Source organism: Vicugna pacos, chromosome 10, assembly GCF_048564905.1.
Source record: "Vicugna pacos chromosome 10, VicPac4, whole genome shotgun sequence".
Classification (NCBI taxonomy): Eukaryota; Metazoa; Chordata; class Mammalia; order Artiodactyla; family Camelidae; genus Vicugna; species Vicugna pacos.
In genome coordinates this window covers 45727783-45751666 of record NC_132996.1, presented here as the reverse complement: position 1 = coordinate 45751666, position 23884 = coordinate 45727783, and the positions used below count along the sequence as shown (strand labels likewise).

Genomic DNA, 23884 nt, shown 5'->3' with positions numbered 1-23884 from the left:
GCACGTGTGCTGTGTTCACTCTCAATTCTCTGTGCCTCTTCTGCTCTTTGACTTGGAAAGTCATCTCCCCATCTTTGCCAGGAGAACTACTACCAACCCTCATTCAACTCAGACTGAAGCTTTCATGAACCCTCTCCAGTCTTACTTGCTTTCCTATGAACCATTCTGTTAACATAAGACATCATCATCTGTATTCTTACCTGTTCCCCTACCAGATTCTAAGCAGGCAGATCTTGAGTCCCTCTACAACCTTAGTCCAGCAGGGTGCCTGATGTATAACAGGTGTGTGATTAAATATCTGTTGAATGAATAAAAGTATCATAAGTCACTTTTTAGCATTGCAAGAACCTGGGTTTAGATGTTGAAAATGGGTGGAGCTAGAGTTATTCCAAAAATGTATGTGTTTTTAGGTATTGAATGCTGCCTCTTCGAACTGGGCCATAACCTTGTTGAACTGACCTGTTTTCATTCTAGGAGTCTCTTAGGAGAGATGGGATTGAGAACCCAACCCATTCCTTTTGAAGTTTAGAGGAATCAAACATGTGTGGCATATATATATATTCTAGTAGCCCCAGTCAAGACCTGATGATGAGAAAGGACAATGAAGGCCCCAGGAAGGGCGGAGTTACAAGTAAAAGAGGAGTCTGGGCTGGCGAGGTGGAGTTCATACCAGGGTTTAGAAAACAGAGGGGTGTGCTGGCATGGGCTTAAGGCACTTTTGATCCAGATTCCCAGTGCCATAGGCACAACGTGAGTTTGAAGAAAAATTGGCACATGAATGGCAGTAGTGTTTCCACTCGGTCTTAAGGCAGGTAGAGCTGTACGGTGGTGGTGGTGATTGAGACTTTCACAGTAGGAGGCTTGGTGAGGTCCCAAAATATATGGACTAAAAATTCATGTACTACGAGGATTTCAGCCAATGGTGACACCGAGGCTCCCCTTAGCAGTGGGGTGTGGAAGAGACTGGATGCAGCAGGAAAGGGACTTGCATGGTTGGTGGTGACACCTGTGTCCCACCAATGGGGATGAGGTGCTCATAGAAGAAGCCAAGACCACAGGTGAAGCTGTCCAGAGGTTAACAGACATCGTGTCCATTTACGAGTATCACGTACATCTTGGTTCTTCCTTTTCTAGTTAATGATCGAAGGCAAAGAATGAGGAGAACTGAGTCATGGGCAGGTGTGAGCTATGCTGGCAGTTCTTTGGAGGATTTATTTGGGGCAAGAGAGGCTTAGAGGGGACTACATTTTCTCTTAATTTGCCATATTCTTGGATGTGGTGCCATAATTTAGGTACCAAAGGAAATGTTGAGATCACCAGGTGGTGAAGTCTGGAAATCTGGGTAATAGAATTCTATAATAAAAGTGAATAGAAGAGATTTTGAAAATATGAAGACTTTTCCCAAGCCTGCTAAAGACAGTCATGTGCAGCCATAAAAAATGAGACCCTGGAGGCAACAGAGCAGAAACACGCTTTATTTGAAACACAAGCTTTATTTGAAACAAAAGCTTTATTTAAAAGAGAGCTTATTTGAAGAAAGATTTTTCTTGATACAAGACTATTTGTGGGCCTTCTGGAGACTCTCACATATGGGCAAGAGAAATTAGATCATACATGCAATGGAAGAGGAGAGCTGCTTTATCTGGAAGAGAGAGAACACGGCTACAACATCAAACAAGCTGGCACTGTGTACGATTACAAAGGAAAGAGAACTCTTGTGAGAAAGAGGACGTGTTCAATGTTAAAGAAATTAACACATAAATGACATGGCTCATGGCCTCTGAAGACACAATAATCTTGCATGTCCTACAAAATACACTCATTGGAATCTTACTTAAAGTAGAGACGGGAGAGGGTCACTTTCTCTTCTGGACACGCTCTTTTAAGATCCGGAGCCTCGACATGACCACATCCCAGTCCGCGTAAGCCCCTTCCAGATGGCGGGATATCTCGGTTCCTGCTTCGTAGCTGCGACGGCCGTGAAGTAAGCGCCAGTTATCAAAGGTAATCACGTCCCCTAGACAAAAGGGTTTCTCAGCATGAATCCAGTCATGATTGGCCGAGCTCGAAAGTGTAAAATGCAAAACAGCACTGCCTGCTTGGTTCACACCAAGAAACAGTATACTGATTTCTTTACATAAAATTGTACTTTTGAGTTTCCACACGAATCAGGCCACTGGATGCGCACTGCGTTAGACTAGACCTTTTGCCATTTAAACCTTTGGCCATAATCCAGCAGGCCCCCGTAGACATGTTTATCCTTCTGACTTAAAATATTATGTCTGTGCAACGCATCTGAATTGCTCTTTCTGATTGTGATTTGTCTCTTACTTGGAAGTGTTTATTTCTAGTTTAGCAGCTTCAAATAATTCTAAGGATAGTGACATTTTATGTTCCTAGCATTTTGTGTACATTATTTCTAAGCCTCATAAGGATCCTGAAAAGAGAGCATTATTTCATTTTTTCACACACAAGGAAGCAGAAGCTCTGGGAGGTGGAAGCAGCTGTCAGAAGATACGCTGCCTCCACGGGGGAACCTTGGATTCCGACCCTGTTTTGGGGGCTACTTTTCTACCGTGCTATTTCCATTTTATGTGGTACTGCTCTTCACATCAACCTGGTGTGGCCACCTGGTGGAGGTTTCTAGTATTACTCTATGATGCCAAAAATCAATTCAAAAATAATTACAAGTGAAAAGTATCTTCCATGTGGCCCAGTCAGCAGCAGGGAGAAATTAACGCTTATTATTTTAGATTTCAAAAGCCTCAAGTCTGATGTCACTTCATTGAGTAGAGGTGGTCCAGATTAAAAAAAAAAAAACAATGCTTTCTGCTCCTTTATCCAGGTGGCTGGAATACCCCAGGCACGTCTATTTCAGGTAGCACTATGCTTGCCAGATCAGATATGCATGATGGGTAAACATTACTCATGTGCTTTAAAGGGAGAATCATAGGGCCAATTTTATTTGTTTACCAAGACAGAGAAAAGTTAAGTACAAGCTTCAGTTTGTATTGACTGGCTATCAAAATGGAAAATATGAGTAATCAATCTTCATCTCAGACATGAGATTGTATTTGGCCTGTAGCTTGTCTTTCAATATTTATTCTTTAGGCTGGAGATTATTCAATTCTGGTCTGTTTCAGGATTGCCTAGGAGCTTATCACAAATCACTGTTTGAAAGTGTGGAGAGTCAGCTTAGAGCAAGGGTAGGGGCCAGGCGTCTGCTCTAAGTGTCCCAAATACCATGTTTGAGAAAACCTGCTCTAGATAGTGTGCTAGATGGTTAAGGCTGAAGAAAACCCATTCTCCCAGTTGTTTGAGAAAATGTGTTCACTGACCTGGATTCATCTTGAAAGTCAACTTGAATTCTTTACAGTTCATGAGGTCAACAAACTCCTTAAGGGCAGCGTAAAAAGGCTGAACTTTCTCAACAGGTACATCAAATATCGTGTCTCTGGTTGCATTGTTGAAGTTGATGCGAACCACTTGGCCTTTGTCGTCTAATCTATTTTTTTGAAGGGAGAAAAATAAAATATGGAAGTCATAAAGTATCTATTCACCTTTGTAAGGGTCATTTCATCTTGGAACGTGTTTCTGAAATACAATATTAAAGAATCCAAATGCATGCACAGAAGATATTAAGGTTATCTGTGGCATAATGTAGTAACTTGTTTTTTTTTTCATCTATTCATTTAGCAAGTATTTTTCAACATCTTACTACGTAAGTTCCAGAATGATTCAACTTAATTTAAAATGAATGTTATTCAGAAATTCCAGTTCAAAGTTTTTTGTTTCTTTAAGAAAACAAATTCATTCTTCATCCTTTAAAAACAGTAGCTTTTACATATTAAAATGTTATAAGTTCATAGGTCAGTCGCTTTATATGTTTCATCTATTGGGGTTTTAAATATGATTTTATTGGCGCATCATTGGGAAGAAAGATCCTTTTTTTTTTAAAGTTTGAAATATACTTGAAATCCCTGGGTTACAAATGGGGAAACTGAGGCACAGAGAAACGAAAGTTCTAGCTTGAGGCACATTCTTTGGCTCTTTCTCTACTAAGTATCTTTGTGTATAGGCTTCTAGAAGACTGATACTGTCCCTCCTTTAATGTTGTATTCCCAGCACTTAACACAGAGCCTGGACATAACAGGACATAGACAGTTAATATCTGTTGCATATGTAACTTTTTGTATTTTTTTCAGTATCTTGGGAGAGTACCAAAGTAGTTTTAGAACCTCAGGAGATCCTAATACTGTGATCTCGATATTCTTTCTTTGGATACGATTCATGATTATGACAATGTACCATAACACTGTTTTCAAGGTGAGAAATGATAGTATTATTTGTGAATTTAAGTTTGCTGGTTATGATTAGCATGAGTCATTAGCATGAGTATTGTCTAGTCACAGAGATAAAAGGAAGAGAAAAAAAATTGTTTTAGCTTATTGGGAAGGTGGACTTTCAGCCAGTTCTAAAGCATCAACCAAATTTACCTTTTCTTTAGGTGGAAACAGGAGGGATGGATAAAAACTGAAGGTGGGCCAAATGAGGATGATGACAAAGTGCCAAAAACTATTGCTGGACCAGCTTAGGAGGTGGTAACGTGAGCCAACAGCTGACTGGATCCCGGCATGATGGGTCAAACCAGACAAACTGTCACATGTTCCAGGGCTTGGTGACACTGATTTGGGGTCTAGATTACACTTAGCTGGCCATTTGCACAGAATGAACCATTATCAACAAGTCAGGTTACAGGAGGAAGGATGCAGTTGCCCATAGTTAAAAAATTATGGCGATCAGGGTCCTGTGCTTTGTGCCTTGGATTAATAGTCAATCCTTTGGGTTAATGGCAAGTACAATGATCAATTCTAAGAAATGGTGATCGCCAGCAACTCTTTGCCTACTGAATAGTAACCGAAAATTACCTACTGAATCCACACAGGGAAAGGAAGTGTAAGAAGGAAACAGGTTTTCAAAAAAGGCTCTTAGACTCTTAGAACTTGAATTTGTATACATTGATAAAAATACAAATAGGACTGAAAAGGTGGCGCAGTGCCCTCCCCTGTCGCCCCACCTTCTCCACATAGATGAAGAACACTCTGCGGCCTGCAGCTTGTGGCTTCACGAACGAAGAATTAAGGAAAAGGTCAGTTGGCACAAGAGACTGTGGACCTCCAGGTCTGAGTGGCACGAAGGGCAGCTCTTGACCTTTCAGCTGCACTGTTAGCACGCATCCTGCTGGTTTCAGACCCTTTCACAGCTGCTGAGGACATTTTGACTTTTATCTTCAAAATACCAGCCCAAATGCTCCCGACCCACCTCCCCACCTCACCCCCTCTTTTATTTTCTATACGTATAACAATGACACCCTTTGCACCATGCTCCGTGTTGCTGACAAGGATGTCATGACTTTGAAACTTCCTGGGGGGTCTTCTATCCCAGCCCCTCTGGTGACCTGTTTCTTTTTTCACTAACACCCTGATTCCCACACGGTGATGGCTATGCTAGTTATAGCTCTCTCTTTTAGAGTCTCTGTGTGGATCACATACCAGTGAAAGGAACTTCATGATTCATTAATCTCACGAAATCAGAATTATGTGTCTCACAGTACACTGTATTACGCTCTCATTTCTGAAAGCTCACGTATGCAGGTAAAAACAATCAGTTTGTGTGTGTGTGTGTGTGTGTGTGTATCACAGTCTCTGTCTTTTTTCCCCTGTTTACTTTTTCTCTGAGAAATTAAGGCCCAAATTCATTATTTCGCATTCTCAGCAGTGACCTGAGGGGAAATGGAGAGTGAAGTTAGTTCTGAGGGCTAGAGGAGACGTCATTCTGAGGACTGGGGCATGTTAGAGGAGATAGGTGGCTGGCATCTTGAGAATCAACCTAAAATGCTAGATTGAACTTTATTAAGTGAGATATTCTATGGGCCAAACAGGATGAAAGGAAGGTCCTGATGCAGGATTGCATGCTGAGGAAGGGTAAAGAGCCCCCAAAGGTGAGGAATAACCAGCTATGTATCAGCTGTGCGTAAAGAACCAGCATTTACACATAAACCAGCAACATGTTGAGTGCAAACCAGCAAAACCAAAACATCATTAGTGATGCCAATGAAAGAACCCAATGAAAGGGTCGTGCATCTCCTGTGATCAGAGGATCAGGGTGCTGTGGAGACTCCTCACTGCGTATAAAGTGATGTCTCACTGAGAGATGTGATGTGAATTTGCTGTGGGGATATCGCTACGGTCTGGCCCACCATACCGCATCTCACGAGGACCTGCAGGAAAAATGTATTTCTGATTTTAGAAGGATTTCAAATCTTGCAAGTTGATGACGTTCTCTCCTTGTTTTGGTCTTTAGAGACTCAGAGACAATACTAAAATCTATTACCAATAAGTGTGTTGGACTATGGAAAGGATAGCTCGCTAAAATTTACTCTGTCCTTTCTGAGCCAGGCACTGGGACAGTCATCCTCACTGCAATTGTACGTAGCAGGGATTATTAGGGATCCTTTTTTTTTTTTTTTATTGGCAATATTATCCCTTTTGGTGGCCTACTTAGCAAGCACAAGTCACTTGACCAAGAGCGCACAGACAAGAGGAGTTGTGTTCATGTGACTGAATTTGTAACCATCAGGATGCCTTAAGTTAGCTTAATTTCACCATGATTATCTTTGTCTTTGTTTCTTCGTTTATTTTTTATTGTTCTGTATTATACTTAGCTCTCTCAGCAGCCTCCAAGAGTTTTTTTGTACTAGATAGGACATAAGCATCTCGAAAGAGTTAAAAGATTTAACCAGAGGAAAATAAACCCTAACGCTCAGGAGACAGAGGACCTTGGTTAACTGAAAACCCTCTTTGTTCCATCTCCTGTTGTTAAAAATACATTTTCAAGTGAATTAATGTTAACCACTTGATATTCTCTAGGGATATCCCTGGGACCTTGATAATGGCCAAATTCTGGAATTTTACTGCAAAAAATAACAAAGACTAATCATGATTCAGATGGTAGGTATTCGGTTACTCTCACTAGCTAAGTTGTATTTTTTTTTTTTTTGCCTGTATTCACTAGCCTTGTGGAATCTGCAATCCTATTGAGTCACAACAACATGGTAATTTATTATGGGTTTTTAAGATAACTTCTAAATAGTTAAAAACTGTCATGTTAAGACTAGGAATCTCAAGAGTTGCTTCTTCTCTCTCCCACCTCGATGACTGACCTCTCAGAGGATGCTGTTCTGAGCTAGAATCTATTTTTGATGTCTGTCTGTCTTTCTCTCATGCCCTTCATTCAATCTGTCAGAAAAACATAATGTTTCGATATGCGAAATATTGCAGTCTATCCTCGAGCGGACACTTCTGCACACTGCTGCCATCGCCGCTCGGACCACTCCTGGTCAAGCCCCCTCCTCTCTAACCTGCAGCCCTGGAGTAGCTTCCTGGCTGGTCTTCCTGCTCCTGCCCTTGTTCTCCTGAGCTATATTCAGCACAGCAGCCAGGGTGATCCATTTTAAATGTAAATACATTTATATAAATATAGATGTCTCTCTTTTGGTCAAAATTTTGCTGCAGGTCCCTATTTCACCGAAAGGGAAAGCCAGTGTTCTTACAATGGCTAACATGGCTCTAGGTGAACTTATCCCCATCTGACCTCCTCCCTGCGCCACACTGGCCTCGTTGCTGTCCCTGGAACACACACGGGGTATCGTTTTGGGGTCATCTTAGGATCTTGGCTCTAGATGATTCTGGAAACTGTTCATCTTCTGGGCAAAAATCCCTCATTCCTTTAGGTTTTTGTGAAAATGTTACCTACTCAGCAAAGCCTATCCTTGACACATTATTTAACGATAGAAATTTCATCCTCCCTAAGTCTTTGGCTCTACAGATTCCCTTATCCTGCCTTACTTTTCTTTTTCTCTTAAGCACTTAAAATGTTTTAACATTCATTACAAGTTACTCATTTATTTTAAAATTCCTAATTCTCCCCTCCCCCATTAGGAAGCCAGCTACGTGAGGCCAGGAATCTTTGTTTTGTCCACTGCCGTATCCCAAGCACCAAGAAGGGTGACTGGCCTCAATAAATATTTGTTGAATAAATAAATAAAGATCATATGTGTATATAAAGGAAGCTGAGTTAGTATACTGGGGATTTGATTATTTATTAAATGGGTTTTTTTTCATATTATTTGGTTATTTCTCCTAAAAGAAGAATACACACTCAATTCTAAAATTGGAAACATCCCAAAATTCATCAGCTGATGTTGGATTAAATAAAACATCTCCTAGAAGCACAATGTAGGATAATTCTCAAATAGGAGGTTACATTTGTGGCCTTTGTAGATCCTTGAAAAATTATTACAAAATAATGTTAAATGAAAAGAGCACACAAAGTGTTCTGTGTAGGGAACATGATTTGGGGGGATCATTCCGGGGAGACATCACTATTTCATTCTCAGATCTTGTGGTTCAGGTGAGGCTGACTTCACTTCCGAGATGAACATGTGATTTAGGAATGGCCAGTCAGAATTCTCTCACTTCCTGGCCGTGGTGATGCTTCAAGGATAGACTTGGACACAAGCTGGGCAGTGAGTCTACATCTTTGTTGAAGCTGTTGGGAAATAAGTGGCTTCTCTGTGTTATGATGAACAACTCTAAGAAAAATAAAAACTTGGAGCTTCTATGATTATCTTTGAAAACAAAGCCAGCACAGAGGATATGTGATCTAAGAGGTGAAGGGAAAAAAGAGATCAATCTCAGATGATATTTTTAAACTGCTGGATCTAACTAATTTGAGTTATATTCTTTCACTCCTGAAAGTGTCCTGACCAGTACAATCACATTGATTATCACTATACAGAACTTATATTTTAAAAATGAAGTATACATGAAATCTTACTTTTTTAAAATATTGATTAAGAACAGAGATTTCATAGAAGTTGATAAAGATTTTTTTTTTTTTAAATGGTGAAAGAGTTCTTTGCTTCTCTTCCACTCTGGAATTGAATTAAGGAGTTCCTAAAAAGTAAAGCTCTGGAGTTAATTGAAGCATTCTGCTGCTTAAGATTTAGGTAAATGAAGCTTTCACTGTCAATTGTTATGGCTATGAGAAATTTACAAACAGTACTTACTCTATAATTTTGTGTTTGGATTGTACAGAGAAATCGCAGTAATCCACTCCAATGTCTGTAAAGTCCACAAAGGTAGAAGACAGAATCTGGAACGCCTGAGGATTTTTTTCCTTGAGCTTTCGGCATACGTTAAATCCATCTACAATTTCGGAATCACCCCCAGTGACTGTCTGCTTTATGCAGTGCAGAAGCTGAACCTATAAAAAGAAATAGAAATGCCTTTTAAAATGGTATGCACTTACATTTTTGACACTGTGTTAAAGGAAGATTCATAGAGGTAAATGCATGAAAATGATTTCTTTTTTATATGTATATTTTGTGTCAACAGAGAAAGAAGTTAGGGAGAAAAAGTTGCCTGTAATCAATATTTTATAGTTCAAATATCATTAAAATTGAAGACACGGATACAGGGAGCTAATATTCATTAGTAAACAGAAGCCACAGATCATAAGAGTAGTAGAGAGTGAGCACTTCATGCTGGCTTTACAGAGAAGATGGGGTTTAATTTGGGCAAAGGAGGATGGATAAGATTTTGAATATGGAGAAGAGAATGGAGAGAGCAAACCAGGTGGCTGTGTTGATGGGCATGCTAAAATTCACCCTTCGCTGGGCATCCAAAATTTTGGCTGCAATAGAGGGTTGCAACTGGGAATAGTAGATCCAGTTGGAAAGGTAATTCAGTACCTCATCGTGGAGGCTCTTAAATGTCAGATGAAAGATATTGAACTGTCTTGTGCACAGAGGGGAATTGTTAAAGGATTTTGAGTCTGGAAGTAACGTAGTCAAGACTGAGTTGAAAATTATTAGTCCAGTGGTGTCAACAGAGATAAATTTTTTTGAAGGGGGGAACTAGTGAGAGAGTAACTGTGAGAGTCTAATGCAATAGTTCAAGTGTAATGATAAGGAAATAAGGCAGGAGGGGGCCATGAGGATGAATAAACCAAAAGGATAGTAAGTTAATAGTTACTTTTACTAAGATTCAAGGGGAAATGTTTAACATCATTTCATTTTGGAAAGCCAAGTGTAATAATATTTTAAACAATATTCTTTTGAATGGAGTTGGTTAGTTTTTCTTGGTGATGTGACTCCTTTTGTTAAGTCAGCATGAGTGGATGATTTTGAATATCTAAATTTAGACTGTGATTTTCTGCTTAAAGAGACTAACACTATTTAGCTGTGAAAATTTCATTCTTATTGAGTAAATAAAATAAAAACCAATGTCTGACAGTTCTTGTAGAAAAGAAGAGGCAAATGTGATCAAGTACTCAGACTACAGGCATGTTAAGATAAGTGGGGAAAATACCCAGTTAGCTTGGTTATCTCCATAGATGGCTAGAGCAGTGCTGTCCACTAGAATTGTCTGCAGTGATGGAAATGCTCTTCCATGCTGCCCAATGCAATAGTCCCTAGTCCCATTTGTCTATTGTGCACTTGAAATGTGGTTAGTGTGACTGAGGAACTAAATTTTAAGCTTCACTTAATCTTAATTTAAATTAAAACTTAAACAGTTATAGGTGGCTCGTGACTACCATAATGCACAGTGTAGATCTAGAACACAAATCTTGCCTCCCTCCCAAACCACACAAAATTTCTCAATATTTAAAGTCTTGTACGTACTTGTTCTTACATTATGATGGTATAATGCACATTTATCCACTCTTCAGAGCAGTACTTAGAATTTCTACTTTCATCTCCATTTTATAAATGAAGAAACTGAGACTCAGAGGTGTAAAAACTGGCCAGCTGGTAGGAACTCTGCTAATACATGGCAAAGCCAATATTCAGACCTTGGCCTATTTGCTTCAAAATCCTCATAGAGCAAGTTCCTTTCCTATAAAGGGAGAAATCCCTTCACAGGACTCTTACTAATTCAGTATTCTGTGGTGTGTGTGTATATGTGTTTTGTAAACCTAACCTTCCATTTCAGGTTGATGACACCTTATTTTCTGATGTTAGGAGAGAGCTGAGCTAAATGAATAATGGTTCAGTCCTTAAGTTGATGCCATTTTTTTTAAGCTTGAAAAAAAAAAAAAGGTGCCTAAGCTGATCAAGTCATCTCATCACCAGGACAAGGAGGGATGAAGCAGCATGATTCAAAAGAAGATGAAATGAAAGTATCAACTTCAAGTCTCCCAAAGTCCAAGAAAGCAAAGCAATAGCATAACTTTGTCTTTGGGAGAATCTGAGTGTCTTTAAAATCCTTGTAGACTTTGCCATAATGAAGTCACAGAGTATTTCAAATATAAATCTTTAAAAAGGGTCAGCTGATGTCTTTTACATATGGCAAGGCCAATTAATAATCTTCTTTTGTATATTTGCATTTTAATGCCATCTTCTGAAAGGAAAAAGGCAATGGGGCCAGACAACACTTTTGTTGTGAATTCAAAGGTAAGTATGTGCCTGGTGTGTACAAAATGCAATTTCATGTCATGTAAGTCATTCAGAACCAAAAATCTTTTCTTTCTAAATGTTACTTCATGGCAGCAGGTGACTTTTGGCCCAAAGACAGGGGACGAAGCAGCATCTGTGTTTCATTAAAGACGTGGCTCCTTCTCCCTGGCCCACGTGATTGAAATTGATCAAACTGAACTCTCAACAGGTAACTCATTATCCAGATCATTTCATCTGTACTGAAAAGAACATTGACTTATTCTGTTTGTTATAAAAGAGCTCAAACATTTGTTCAAAAACCCCTGAACAATTCAAAATGGAAACCTGAACAATAGCACAAGCAGGTGCCTACATTTAAATCATTCTTTTACCAGAAATTAGACATTTCAGGAACCACCTTTTATTTAAAAATCTCCTATCAGGTCATTTAGCTTCAGATATTTCATTTGCTGGTGGAGATTGATACAATTTTGTGGCATTTTTAACCTCTCTCTGGCATATTTATTAAATCTCTATTACATGCAAAGAGCTGGTTTAAGCCTTGACACGTACGGAAGTATAAGATTCAATTCCTGTATTTCAAGAGTTTGTAGTGTATGACAATGTCTATAAAAAATCAATGTGATATAGAAATTATAGGAATTAGAAAGTTCAACTCAAGATCAGGATAGTGTGGTGAAAAAAACTAGATGGAGGCTGATTTCCAAGTTCAAGTTCCCTATTACTCAGATGTCACCCTGTGGAAGGATTTAAGCATGCCAGGAACCATTTCTTCATTTAACATAAAAAGACAAGAGCACTCCTATCTACCTCAAGGGAATGCTAAGAGGGATCAAATAAAGTAACAGAAGTAAAAATGCTTTGAAAGAATATAAAATGCAAAAGAAAAAGAATATAAAATACTAAGAATGTCAAGCTTTATACTTTATTTCAGGAATATTTATCAAGTCATTTAATTGCTCTTCCATAGGCTTTCAATTTTAACAGAGAAATAAAAACTACACTCATTTTAAAAAGCAGATAATTTAAAAATTCAAATAGGATCTTTCGTTCTCCAGTCTGATTTTAAAAACTTTATTCCATTTAACTTCTCCAAACTGTCCTCTGCAGATGAACTGAGTTGATTAGTTTGGCTTTCAACCTCCCAGGTTTTAGAAAATTTCTGGCCCAGATTTAAAAACAAATCACATTGTGTGCCTTCCTCTCAATCCCCACCCAAAAGGGTGACTGTTGGGGGTCATTCACTGTCGTCATTTAGTTTCAAGAAATTACGTGGTGTTTTATAATCAACAAAATAATCTGAAACATGTGAAGTCAAATACTAGATTAGCTTAGTTAATACTGGTGAGGACAACGGGTAATAGCAAAGGTACAGAGAAAATGTGATGGAAAAAAAATAGATGAATTTTGATTTTCTCCCACTTTACCTTCATTAGCTACAGAACAACCCCAAATTTTCACTTTCATTTACCCTTGACGATACAGATTTCTGTGTGTGTATTTCATTTAGTCCCATTAGCTCTAAAAATAGGGGGGAAAATATCTTTTCAAAGGTAGTTTCCTCATCATTTATTTCTTAGTTTAGCAAAATGATACTTTTGTAAAAATATAGCTGGAAGATTTGTGGCTCTGTGGTGAACATCTGCCTCCTTGATGAAGGATCTGATAGATGGGCGAGTAAATGCTTTCCAGAAACAGCCAAGGTTATTTTGCTCCTTGTATTCACACTCCTTTGTAGTACATCTTTGCAGCTTCTCCCATAAAAGGTGGCCTCCACTTCCTCACACCTTGAATCTGGGCTAAACTTATGACCTGCTTTGACGAATAAAACAAGGCAGAGGTGACACTGTGCTGATGACTAGCCTAGGTCTCAAGAGACCTCGTACGGTTTGGCTTGCCCTTTGGAAACTCTGCCACCTTCTGTGTGCATAAACGGGCTAACCAGGGGTGGGGGTACAGGGAGAGGATGACAGATCAAATGGAGCAGGGACAAGTCATCTCAGGCACCACCGGGGTCTACCAGTCCCTAGCAGACTTAGAAGCAGCGTAACTACCCAGCTGAACGTAGCCCAAATCATAAAAACATGAGCTAAGTAAATGCTTGTTCTTTTAAGTTGTTAAGTTATAGTGTGTGTGTGTGTGTGTGTGTGTGTGTTTGTGTGTGTGTGTGTTTTCAGCAATAGCTAACTGATATGAATGATGGCCATGTGACTTTTTGGGAAAAACTCTACATTGTGTTCCCTGGTTTCATTTTCTCTTTTAACTCTCTTGAGAACAGTACATGTACAAAAAGACCTTAAAATGTACTGCTATGGTAAAATGTCTTAGCAAAGCGAAAAGCGCCAATAGTTATTTCCAGGGAGAAACAAAGAAATGTTAAAAAAAAAAACAAAACCAACATGGAAATCTTCTATCCCTTGGGACGCTGTTCAGAATTTAAGCACAGAGATTTTGTGAGCTTGGATTGTGTTTGGAGAAAGAGCTCCATGACAAATTAGCTAGTGAAACATATAATCTTCTAGGCTCAAAATAGAGGAGGATATTGGGTCTTGGCCTGCCTCGTGGAAAATATGTCGAGGCTCACCTTACCCCAGGTGGGTGATGGAGGGCTGGATAATCAGTGTGGAAGCTTAGCTTCCCAGTTGTGTAAGCCACATTGTTTGCGTCGAGTTTATCTTGCACTTGCCAAGTATGTCTGTAAAATACAAGAAACATATGTTGAAACAGGTTGTCCCTAAGCCAGAGGAAATGTGTTAGCATGAACTTGAGACATGGGGGAAATGGAAACTTCATTTTATAAAATAATTACCATAATGACTATGAGCCAGGAAAGGAGGCTGACCTTTCTTTGCCCAAAGTAACTATTTCAGAATCAGCATCCCCTTGTTTCTCGTCTCCTCTCCAAAAAAGAATACGTTTACACATTAGTCTCTCCTATAGAGTTTATAAAGAGGTGTATATGGGATTGTAGGTTATGTTTTTTGGTAGCTTAATGCATTTGAAAAAAATGATTTATTGAGGCAAAATTTACCTAACATAAAATGAACCATTTTAAAATGAACAGTTCAGTGGCAATTAGAACACTTAAAGCATGAGTAACCAACACCTCTATCTAGCTAGTTTCAAAACATTTCCATCATTCCAAACGAAAACCTCTTACCCAGTAAGCAGTTTCTTCCCATTCTGCCCTCTTCTCAGTCCCTTGCAAACACCGATCTGCTTTCTGTCTCTATGGATTTACCTATTTTTGAATATTTGATGTAAATGGAATCATACATGACTTCTTGTGTCTGGCTTCTTTCACTTAATTTTTTTGAGATTCATCTATGTTGTAGCATGTATCAGTACTTGATTCTTTTTATGGTTGAATAATATTCTATTGTATGGATATACCACAGTGTGTTTATCCATTCATCTTTTGGAGGATACCTGTTCTGTTTCTACCCTTTGGTTATTGTGAATAGTACTAGTATGATCATGCAAACATGTTCATGAACATGCACTTACTTGAGTAACTGTTTTCAATTTGGGGGGGGGTAATCCCTAAGAGTGGAATTATGGGATTATATCATAATTTTATCTTTAACTTTTTAAGGAATCATCAAATTATTTTCCACAGCAGCTGAACCATTTTACATTCTCACCAGCAATGTGTGAGGGTTCCAATTTCTCCACACTCTCTACACTTCTTGTCTTTTTTTTTTTTTAATTATTATAGCCATCTTAGTGGATGTGAAGTGGTAGCTCATGGTTTTGATTTGTAATATCCTAATGACTAATGATGTTGAGTAACCTTTCATGTGTTTGTTGGCCGTTTGTATATCTCCTCTAAAAAAATGTATTCAGGTATTTTGCCATTTTAAAATTAGATTATCTTTTTCTGTTAAGTTGTAAGAGTTCTTTATATATCCTACACTAGACTCTTAGATAAACAATTTGCAAATATTTTTGCCCCTTCTGTAGGTTGTCTTTTCATTTTCTTGGGATGTCCTTTGATGTTCAAAAGGTTTTAATTTTGATGAAGTCCAATTAACTTCTATTTGTTGTTTTGATGTTATATGCATGAATCCATTGCCCAATTCAAGGTCATGAATACTTGCCCCATAGTTTAATGATTTTAGCTCTATAATTAACCCATTTTGAGTTTTTTTTTTAAGCAAATGGTGTGAGGAAGGGGGTCCATATTCATTCTTTCACATGTGTGTATACAGTTGTCCCAGTACCACTTGTTGAAGAGACCGTTCTTTCCCCATTGAATAAAAATAATCAGCTATAGATGAATGGAATTTATTTCTGGACTTTCAATTGTACTCTATTAATCTATATGTCTATCCTTATCCTAGTACCATGATTATTTTGATTCCTGTAGATCTGCAGTAAGTTTTGAAATCGGGAAATGTGAGTCCTCCAACCTTGTTATTTTTCAATATTGTTTGCACTACTTAGAGCCCCTTGCATTATATACACACACACGCACACACACACACACACACGCACACACACGCACACACACACACACACACACACATACATATATATGTGTACATTTGAGGATTGGCTTTTCCATTTGTGCAAAAAGACCATTGGAATTTTGGCAAGGATTGCACTGACTCTGTAGCCCACTTTAGGTAGTATTGCCATCTTTAACAATAGTGTGGTTTACAATCCATGAATATAGGAGGTCCTTCCATTATTAGACCCTCTTTACTTTCTTTCAGCAATGTTTTGTAGTTTTTCTTTTACAAGTCTTTTACCTCCTTGGTTAAATTTATCCCTAGGTATTTTATTCTTCTAGATGCTATGGTAAATGAAATTGTTTTCTTAATTTCCTTTTCAGATGGTTCATTGCTGATGTACATAAACACAACTGATTTTTGTGCATAAACTTTGTATCCTACAACTTTGCTGAATTTATTTATTAGCTCTAGTAGCCCTTTTGTATACATTCTATTGGGTTTTCTACATATACAGTCATGCCGTTAGGGAATAGGTTTACTTCTTCCTTTCTTATTTGGATGCCCTTTTTTCTATTCTTTGCCTAATGGCTCTTGCTGAAACTTCCAGTATGCTGTAGAACAGCAGCAGTGAAAACAGCATTCTTGTCTTATTCCTGATCTTAGGGAGAACTTAATGAATTTTTAATTATACTCTTGTAACTTTACTCAGATCAAGAAATATAACTTTAAGCTCAAACATATGCCCTGTCCCAGTCACAGTTCCTTTCTCTCTCCTCTAGAGTAGCCATGACCATAACTTCTACATTTATCACTTCCTTATATTTTTATTCCTGAATGTGCATATCCTTAGGCACTACATTTAATCTTGCACATGAAAAAGTTGTTATGTCTTTTAAGTCTCTTAGTTATATGGTTATTTTCCAGACTATTCTCACCACAATTTATGGTTTGAAGAACTTAGGGAATTTGGCTGATAGTGTTCCTCACAGTCTAAACTTTGCTGGTAATATACTCATAATGTAGTTTAACATATGCTCCCGTCCTCTGTTTTTTCCTAAAAAAAAATGTAAGCTAAATGCAGAAGCTTGGACAAACTCTTTTTTCTCTCTTTGGCAAAACTATAGATGTCATTATGTTCTTTTATTACAAGGCACAGAATATCTAGATGTCTTTTTTTTTTTTTTTGGTGCTACTTGTACTTGTTCATGCTCAGTGGCTTGGTCCACTAATTCTTTGGGAATTTCAAATAGTGAAATGCCAAATAAATAATTTCTTTTTAATTTATCAGTTGGAATACTTTTAAAAAGATCCACTTTCCCTCATCTACTATTTGGTTACTCCATATAATAGCTTACATAGGGATGATGAGATAAATGCTTAATTCTCTCCTTTATTTACCATTGTGCAATGTAATAGATTAGTTTTCTATCATTCTAAGATGAATAATTAGTTTAAAAAATAAAATAATAATATCGATAAAAATGTCTTAAAATTAAGTAGAGGTAATGGTTTCACAACATTGTCAATGTGCTAAATTACACAGAATTGAATACTTAAAAATTTAAAATTTTATGTTACGTTACTTTTACCCTCATTACCAAAAAAAAAATAGCTTGACTTACACATTTTTAAAAGTTAATTAAAAAAAGAACCAGAGATTACTTGCAACTCTATGGCAAGAAAAGCAACCATTATTCAGATTTTGTAAGGCTTTTCCCTTGGAATATTGAGACAATGGGTAATTGGAAGGAAGCCATGTCTCAAAATAAAACAAAGGCTGGCTCAAAAAAAAAGTCACTATATATGCATGCCATTTTATTGCTGTTAAAAATGTCTATTTGTTAATTGAACACCTATTCTATTCAAGATATTGTTTTAGCATTAGAAATATAGCAGGGAACAAAAAGGACAAACAGACAAGAAATTACCAAATCTTATATAAGAGATGAGTGCTACAAATAAAGCAAGGCAAGGATATAGGCACCGGGGGCAGGAGAATATCATGGCAGAAATGATGCTTTTGAAAGTGCTCTAGAAAAAGCCACAATTTTTCATAGAAATCTGATCAAAATAAGGGAAGGAGAAATGCGAATTCCTGGGAGATGCATTTTAGGCAGAGAAATCTGAAAGGGAAAGGTAGGGTTTCTTCCTCGTCCTCTGGGATTTGAGGATGAAACTAGCTATTTTGCTCTGTGTGTGTGTGTTTTTTTTTTTTCCTCATTTAAATTTAAGGTAGAAAGACTGTATATCTTTCATTAAAGATTTAAGAGCCCTCCATATGTGGCCATGAACTGGAAAGAGACTTCGTGAAAGGAGGAGAGGGTATATATAGCCTGCTGCAACTCATTTCAAGTATAAGTTAGATGATCCACTATATTGTCACGACTGTAGCCAAGAAATACATGTTCTCTTTGTGTCACTCCATGGCCCATCCACAATACAGATTCAGACTATTGTCAACTTCAGCATTCCAAGAATCATCAACATGTAGGAAGGGATTTAGGGTACAAAAAAAGTGATTTCATCAAGTTGTAGAATATATAACATCTTCTAAGAAGATGATGCTGTTGACACCGTCAGGAGGAAATGACTTATTTAGATTTTCTTTCCAAGAATGATGCTGGTTGTGCATTGATCCACCTACATTCTCTTTCCTGGTTCCACCTATGATCAGGGATAAACTAACTGAGTTTTGCTGTGGTCAAGAGCTGGCTGAGATTCGAGGTGCAAGCTTTAGCCAGGGAACAGATCTTTTCTTTGACACTAACTGGCTTCTACAGAGATGGGGCTTGTGACTTGGCTTCATCAGAGCAGTTCTCCAGCCCTCTGAGCTAACTGGCAGGGAATGACAAACATATTTCAGCCCTAAAGTGTCTTAGGCACGGTATGGGATGTATAGCCTAAAAGTCTATGCTCACACATAATGATACATCCCGGGAAAGGAGTTTGCCTGTTCCAATCGTAAAACATTCTCTTAATAGTTATAGCATAAGTCTGGGAAAATCTTAGAAATGTCATTTGATCTACCTTTTTACCTCCTATAGAAATGAATCATGCCAGGAAGCCTGCTGCTGGTTGTCTATGACTCTAAGCTTTCACTCATCCCTCTTGAATCCAAATCTCCAATAAAACACAACAGAAATAAATGCAAACATGATTCACTGGTCTGTGTAGGAAGCACTTTTTAAAAGCCCACTGTGGGCCCTTAGTGAGATTAGGGTGTTCTTACAGGCACCTCTCATTAAGACCTATTCTTAGGTTGTAAGTAAGGTAACAACTCAAGCAGATTATCAAGAAGTGTCATGACGGAAGCAGAGGTGCAGGACCAGATTGTTCTAAAGCTGAAGAGGCAGGCTCAGTAGAGCATCTTAATCTAATGGAGTAGACTTCCTGGGTATTGTACTGGGGCAGGTAATTATAAATGTACAAATAATACTGCTTTTGCCAAAGATGTTATTAAGCAAACCTAAGTATTTCCACTGAGCTATTCATGTCATTCTCAAATTTTAATTGTTAGAATTTTCCCTTTTGAGTTTTGTCAAAAGCTCCTGTACATTTAAATCATGACTTTAAGAGAGTATTTCATGGAATTGTTTAGGAAGCTGATTTACTAGATTCATCCTAATCTAGATGGCCAATCTTACATACCATGGCATTTCATGATATTAATAGTATTTTGTGACAAATTTGAATCAGTATTCATGGGATGCTTAAATTTGTTTTTGCTAGATTTGTTCTTTGAACCCACAGTGATAAATTTTATACTCTTTTGGTTCGTGGCTCACATTTGGAAAATGATGCTGAATTTATTTATACTCTTTCATTTTTGAAGTACTACTCATATGAAACGGCGTTCTAAACCTGCACCCTGGATTCACTGTCACCAGCAGCTACAGCCTCCAATGCTGACCTGCTGCAAAGTCTTCTTGTCAGATATGGAAGAATGCCTTCTTTTGAAATCATTACTTACCCTATTGGATCAAAAACATAATGTTCATATCTTTTTTTCAGTCTTTGCGTTTTAATGTGAAAAACACTCTCCTAGCTAAAATAAACAAAAAAAATTGGATAGTTAACTATCTGAAGGAATATCACATTGTATATTATTTCTAACTACAGTCATGACACTGCCACATATGACTTCCCAGGTGCGGTCACTCACCAGAGCTCCTGAGATTTATTTTTCCTTTATCATTTATTAGACACATACCATGGGCCAGGAACTGAAGATGCGGGAGTGAATGGAATAGATATGGTACTTGTACCTCATGGAACTTACAACCTCTGGGAAAGACACATTGTGGTGATTTATCTTCCAAAGCTAATGTTCAGGGTATTATGAGAATAAAGAAGTGACGATCAAGTGAACACCTGAAGATTGAGTAGGATTTACATAAAAGGGTAAAGGTCATTGCAGGCCAAAAAATAGCTTGTGAGAAGGCCCAGTGGAGGGAGAGAATATGGTTTATCAGCGGACATGAGAGATGGTGAATCTGGGCTGAACTGAGGAGGATTTACTCTGCGGCTATTCTTGTTTCTCTTCAAATTTCTGCTTCCCTCATAGTCCCGTAAAGTCTTACCAGCACATCTCATTACATCAGGGAACTGAGTTCCAACATTCTTTATCTCAGGCGCTTAACTCACTGCCAAAAATGTTTGTTGAATGATGACATGGACTCTAGGATAGTAAATTGCATTATTTTCCTGACTGTCTATTAACTTTAATCCTAGCCTAAGCTATATAGTTTAGGTATATATAATTCATGAATGCTTTAGCCACCAATCATGGTTGTTGTTGACTTATTTCTAGGGGAAATTGCTAGAGTTGTGCTTTAAAAAGTCATTAACTTTGCAGTCCTACTTGTACTGTGGACATATGTTTATATTGCATTTATTCCTGAAAATGAAAAAAAAAGATTATGCCATTAATATCCCTAAACACAACAAGAAAAAGGTAACCTTTCGTATATCTACTTTTGCTCTTATTCAATTCACTGAACTAATATGGAAATCTCCATAAGACATAAAGATATGAAGTAAACAAGGAGGATTCTGGAATGAGGGTGGTGACATGGTTTTTAATCTCACTGAATTCTCCCTGCAAGACATCTAGAGTGCAAACTCAAAAACTCAGGGGCAATATCTAAGCAAAATTAAGTGACAAGATGTTTCCACGAACCCACAGAATGAGTGGGTATAGAGATGGACCTTCCAAAGCCATAATATGTGGTACCAGCAACTGTGTAGGAGGAAGCAGAGGGGAGCAACTAGGTACCTGGGGGATGTGAAAAATTCCACATCAACGACAGATATTCACTGGACCATATAGGAAGGCAATTTGAGGATGGCTGTTAAATCTGGGAGGGGATTTTCACCTTCCAATATAGCTGAGTACAAGAGATCTGCCTGTGGCAAGGAATCGGAATAGTCTGGGCCCCATGAACTCTAAAACCTCACTGGACAAACTCCGCTCCATGATAAAGCTTCCTTCTGAGAAAAAGACCCCACAGCAAGCATTACAGGGACCAGGAAAAAAGAAGACGTAGGTGAAAGTGAAGAGAAGACCTAGGAGGTCTTACAACGTTATTAGTCATAGGTTTGAAATATAGCTTAAACCCGTAAGTTACAAAAGGCTTCTGAATCATATCTCCCCTTGACAGTTAAGAAAACAAATTTTACGTAACACTTAGTAACATAAAAATGATTAAGGTTTAGTCTGAAAGTTATTTTTAAAAAGAGAGAAAGAATGAATGGTAAAACAGCACACCTATAGACCACACCTCCCAGACAGATATTCCCCTAAAAGACAAAAAATATTTTGTTTCTAACTTCTATTTTCTATTATAGCTGGTTCTAATGAATCCAGAAGACTTTGATGTAATATATGAAAGAACTACTTACATCAGAGTTAGAAACTCAAAAATGGATGATACATTTAGGAAAGAAAAAAAATCATTAAAAATGAAGACTAAATTAGAAGGAATGCAAGATCAAATAAGCATAACAAACAATGCTTTTAGATCCGTAAGAATAAAAGGGAGAAAAATTTAAATGTCAAAAAAGGAAAAGATAGAAAGATTTGAGAGAAAGTAACAAATTAAGAGGATAGGCAAAGAAGATTTAATATATACATAACAGGGGTGGTCAAAAGAAGAAACCCAAAGTAAAGAACAGAACAAATGCTAAAAACTACATTTCAAAAAAAAAAAAAAAAAAAACTTGAAATAAAAAAAAAAAAGGATTTGAAATTGTACTTCGAAAGATCAACCCATATACTCCCCGAAAAATTTGCCCCAAAACAGCCAACACCAAGGCTATAAAATTTCTAGTCTTTAAAGAAAAAAAAAATCCTTTTGGGAATCTAGATAAAAATATCAAATTACTTATAAGGAAAAGAAAATCAGATTACCAATAAAACTACAGCGACACGTTAGAGCTGTTGTGAACCAAGAATTTTACATTTAGCCAAGCTGATTCTCAAGTATAAAGGTCTTAAATTGTTTTCAATATGCAAGAATTCAGAGAATATTGTTCCCATGAGTTTTTCCTGAGGAATTTACAAGAGAATGGGCTCAGACAACTAAAGTGAGTAGAAATAGTTGACAGCACTCGTGCTGATTAATACATTTATATTTACCAATAGAACTAGTTGTAGGTAAGGGGAAAAGTAACAGAAAACTAAAATGTTGGGAAAGCAGACTGTAGTGCTCAGGGAGGCACACTGGGGTGATAATACTTTAAATAGGAAAAATAAGGTAGTGAATACCAGAAAATTCAGGAGAGCCATTACACGTGGGGAGAAAAGAGGTCTGCGATTGCTTGGGACTTGTGGGTAGACGACGGAGTGGCTGGCTATGTTCCATTTCTTGTCCTGGATGGTATTTAAGTGTGTTTCCTTACAGTAATTCATTAAGTTATACATTTGTTTTATGTGACTTTTCTGTCTCTATCATATTCTACCATGAGAATTGTTTTTTTGAAAATTTAGTTTTAAAGGTTAATAATAATAATAAAATAATAAATAATAATATTTATTATTATATTATTATATTTATAATCCCAATAATAAAAATGAAGATAGGTAATGATGGAAAGATAACAAGTACCTCTAAAAACATAAAGAAAAAAAGTTATAGCAATTTGCTCCAAAGTCCAAAAGCCTTCATTATAAAAAAGCTAGAATACAGTACATTGCGTGCACACACACACACACAAAACTATGAGAATTCCATATTAAGCATATTTAATAGTTTTTTGGGGGGGTGGGAGGGAAATTGTGCTTAATTTATTTCATCAGAACAAGAACTGGAGGCTAGTTTAGCTCATTAGTGTGAAAGATTCAAATATAAACTTTATCTTCTTTTGTGACAAGTTATCTGATTCTTTGCCAACTGTCATTTTCCTTCTGCAGAAACAGTTGGCTATGATTTGAATTTAATAGCGGGGAAGGAAATGAATATTCTGGTGCTGTCATTATGGTTTAGTTGGAGAATTTTCCACATGATCCTGTCAGATGATTCCCTTGCATCTGAGCTAGCAATATGAGTAGCAACCACACTGGAGAGTCAACAATTACTATGGCGTTAGGAGCTATGGGAAAACGTTAGGTAACAAGCCGCTGCAGAAGCATGGTGCAAAGGAAAGCCTGCAGACCGCTGCATCGAGTAAACCTGGGTTTGCGGCTGATTCTTCTGCCTCAGTCTCCTTACCTTTAAAATGGGGATGATGATTATCAGAATTGTCAAGATTCAAGATAATGACAGTAAAGCATGGAGCTCAATACTTAGCACATAAGAGATGCTTAGTAGAAAATTATTTTCTCCCATCTCAATAATAGCAGCTGCCTGTCTGGACTGCACAGAGCATAACCAAGGAGGTAATGGGGGTCACAGGGCTTATGGGGAAG

At 37.6% G+C, this 23884-nt stretch overlaps 1 protein-coding gene across 4 annotated transcripts in view; it reads right to left on the bottom strand.

Annotated features, from left to right (window-relative positions):
* Window positions 1-1459: 1459 nt before the first annotated feature.
* BBOX1 (gamma-butyrobetaine hydroxylase 1) overlaps window positions 1460-23884 on the bottom strand; it is a 55429-nt gene continuing 33004 nt past the window's right edge. For 3 of the 4 annotated variants that reach the window (XM_072969693.1, XM_015252058.3, XM_015252057.3), the window contains 4 exons: window positions 14111-14216; window positions 9131-9327; window positions 3339-3505; window positions 1460-2017 (listed from right to left, as the gene is read on the bottom strand). In XM_072969693.1, the coding sequence (XP_072825794.1) occupies window positions 1857-2017; window positions 3339-3505; window positions 9131-9327; window positions 14111-14216 (631 nt within the window). In that variant the 3' untranslated portion in view covers window positions 1460-1856. Of the gene's footprint in view, window positions 2018-3338; window positions 3506-8148; window positions 8725-9130; window positions 9328-14110; window positions 14217-23884 lie in introns of those variants that run through there. The other variant, XM_072969694.1, reaches the window with a different exon arrangement.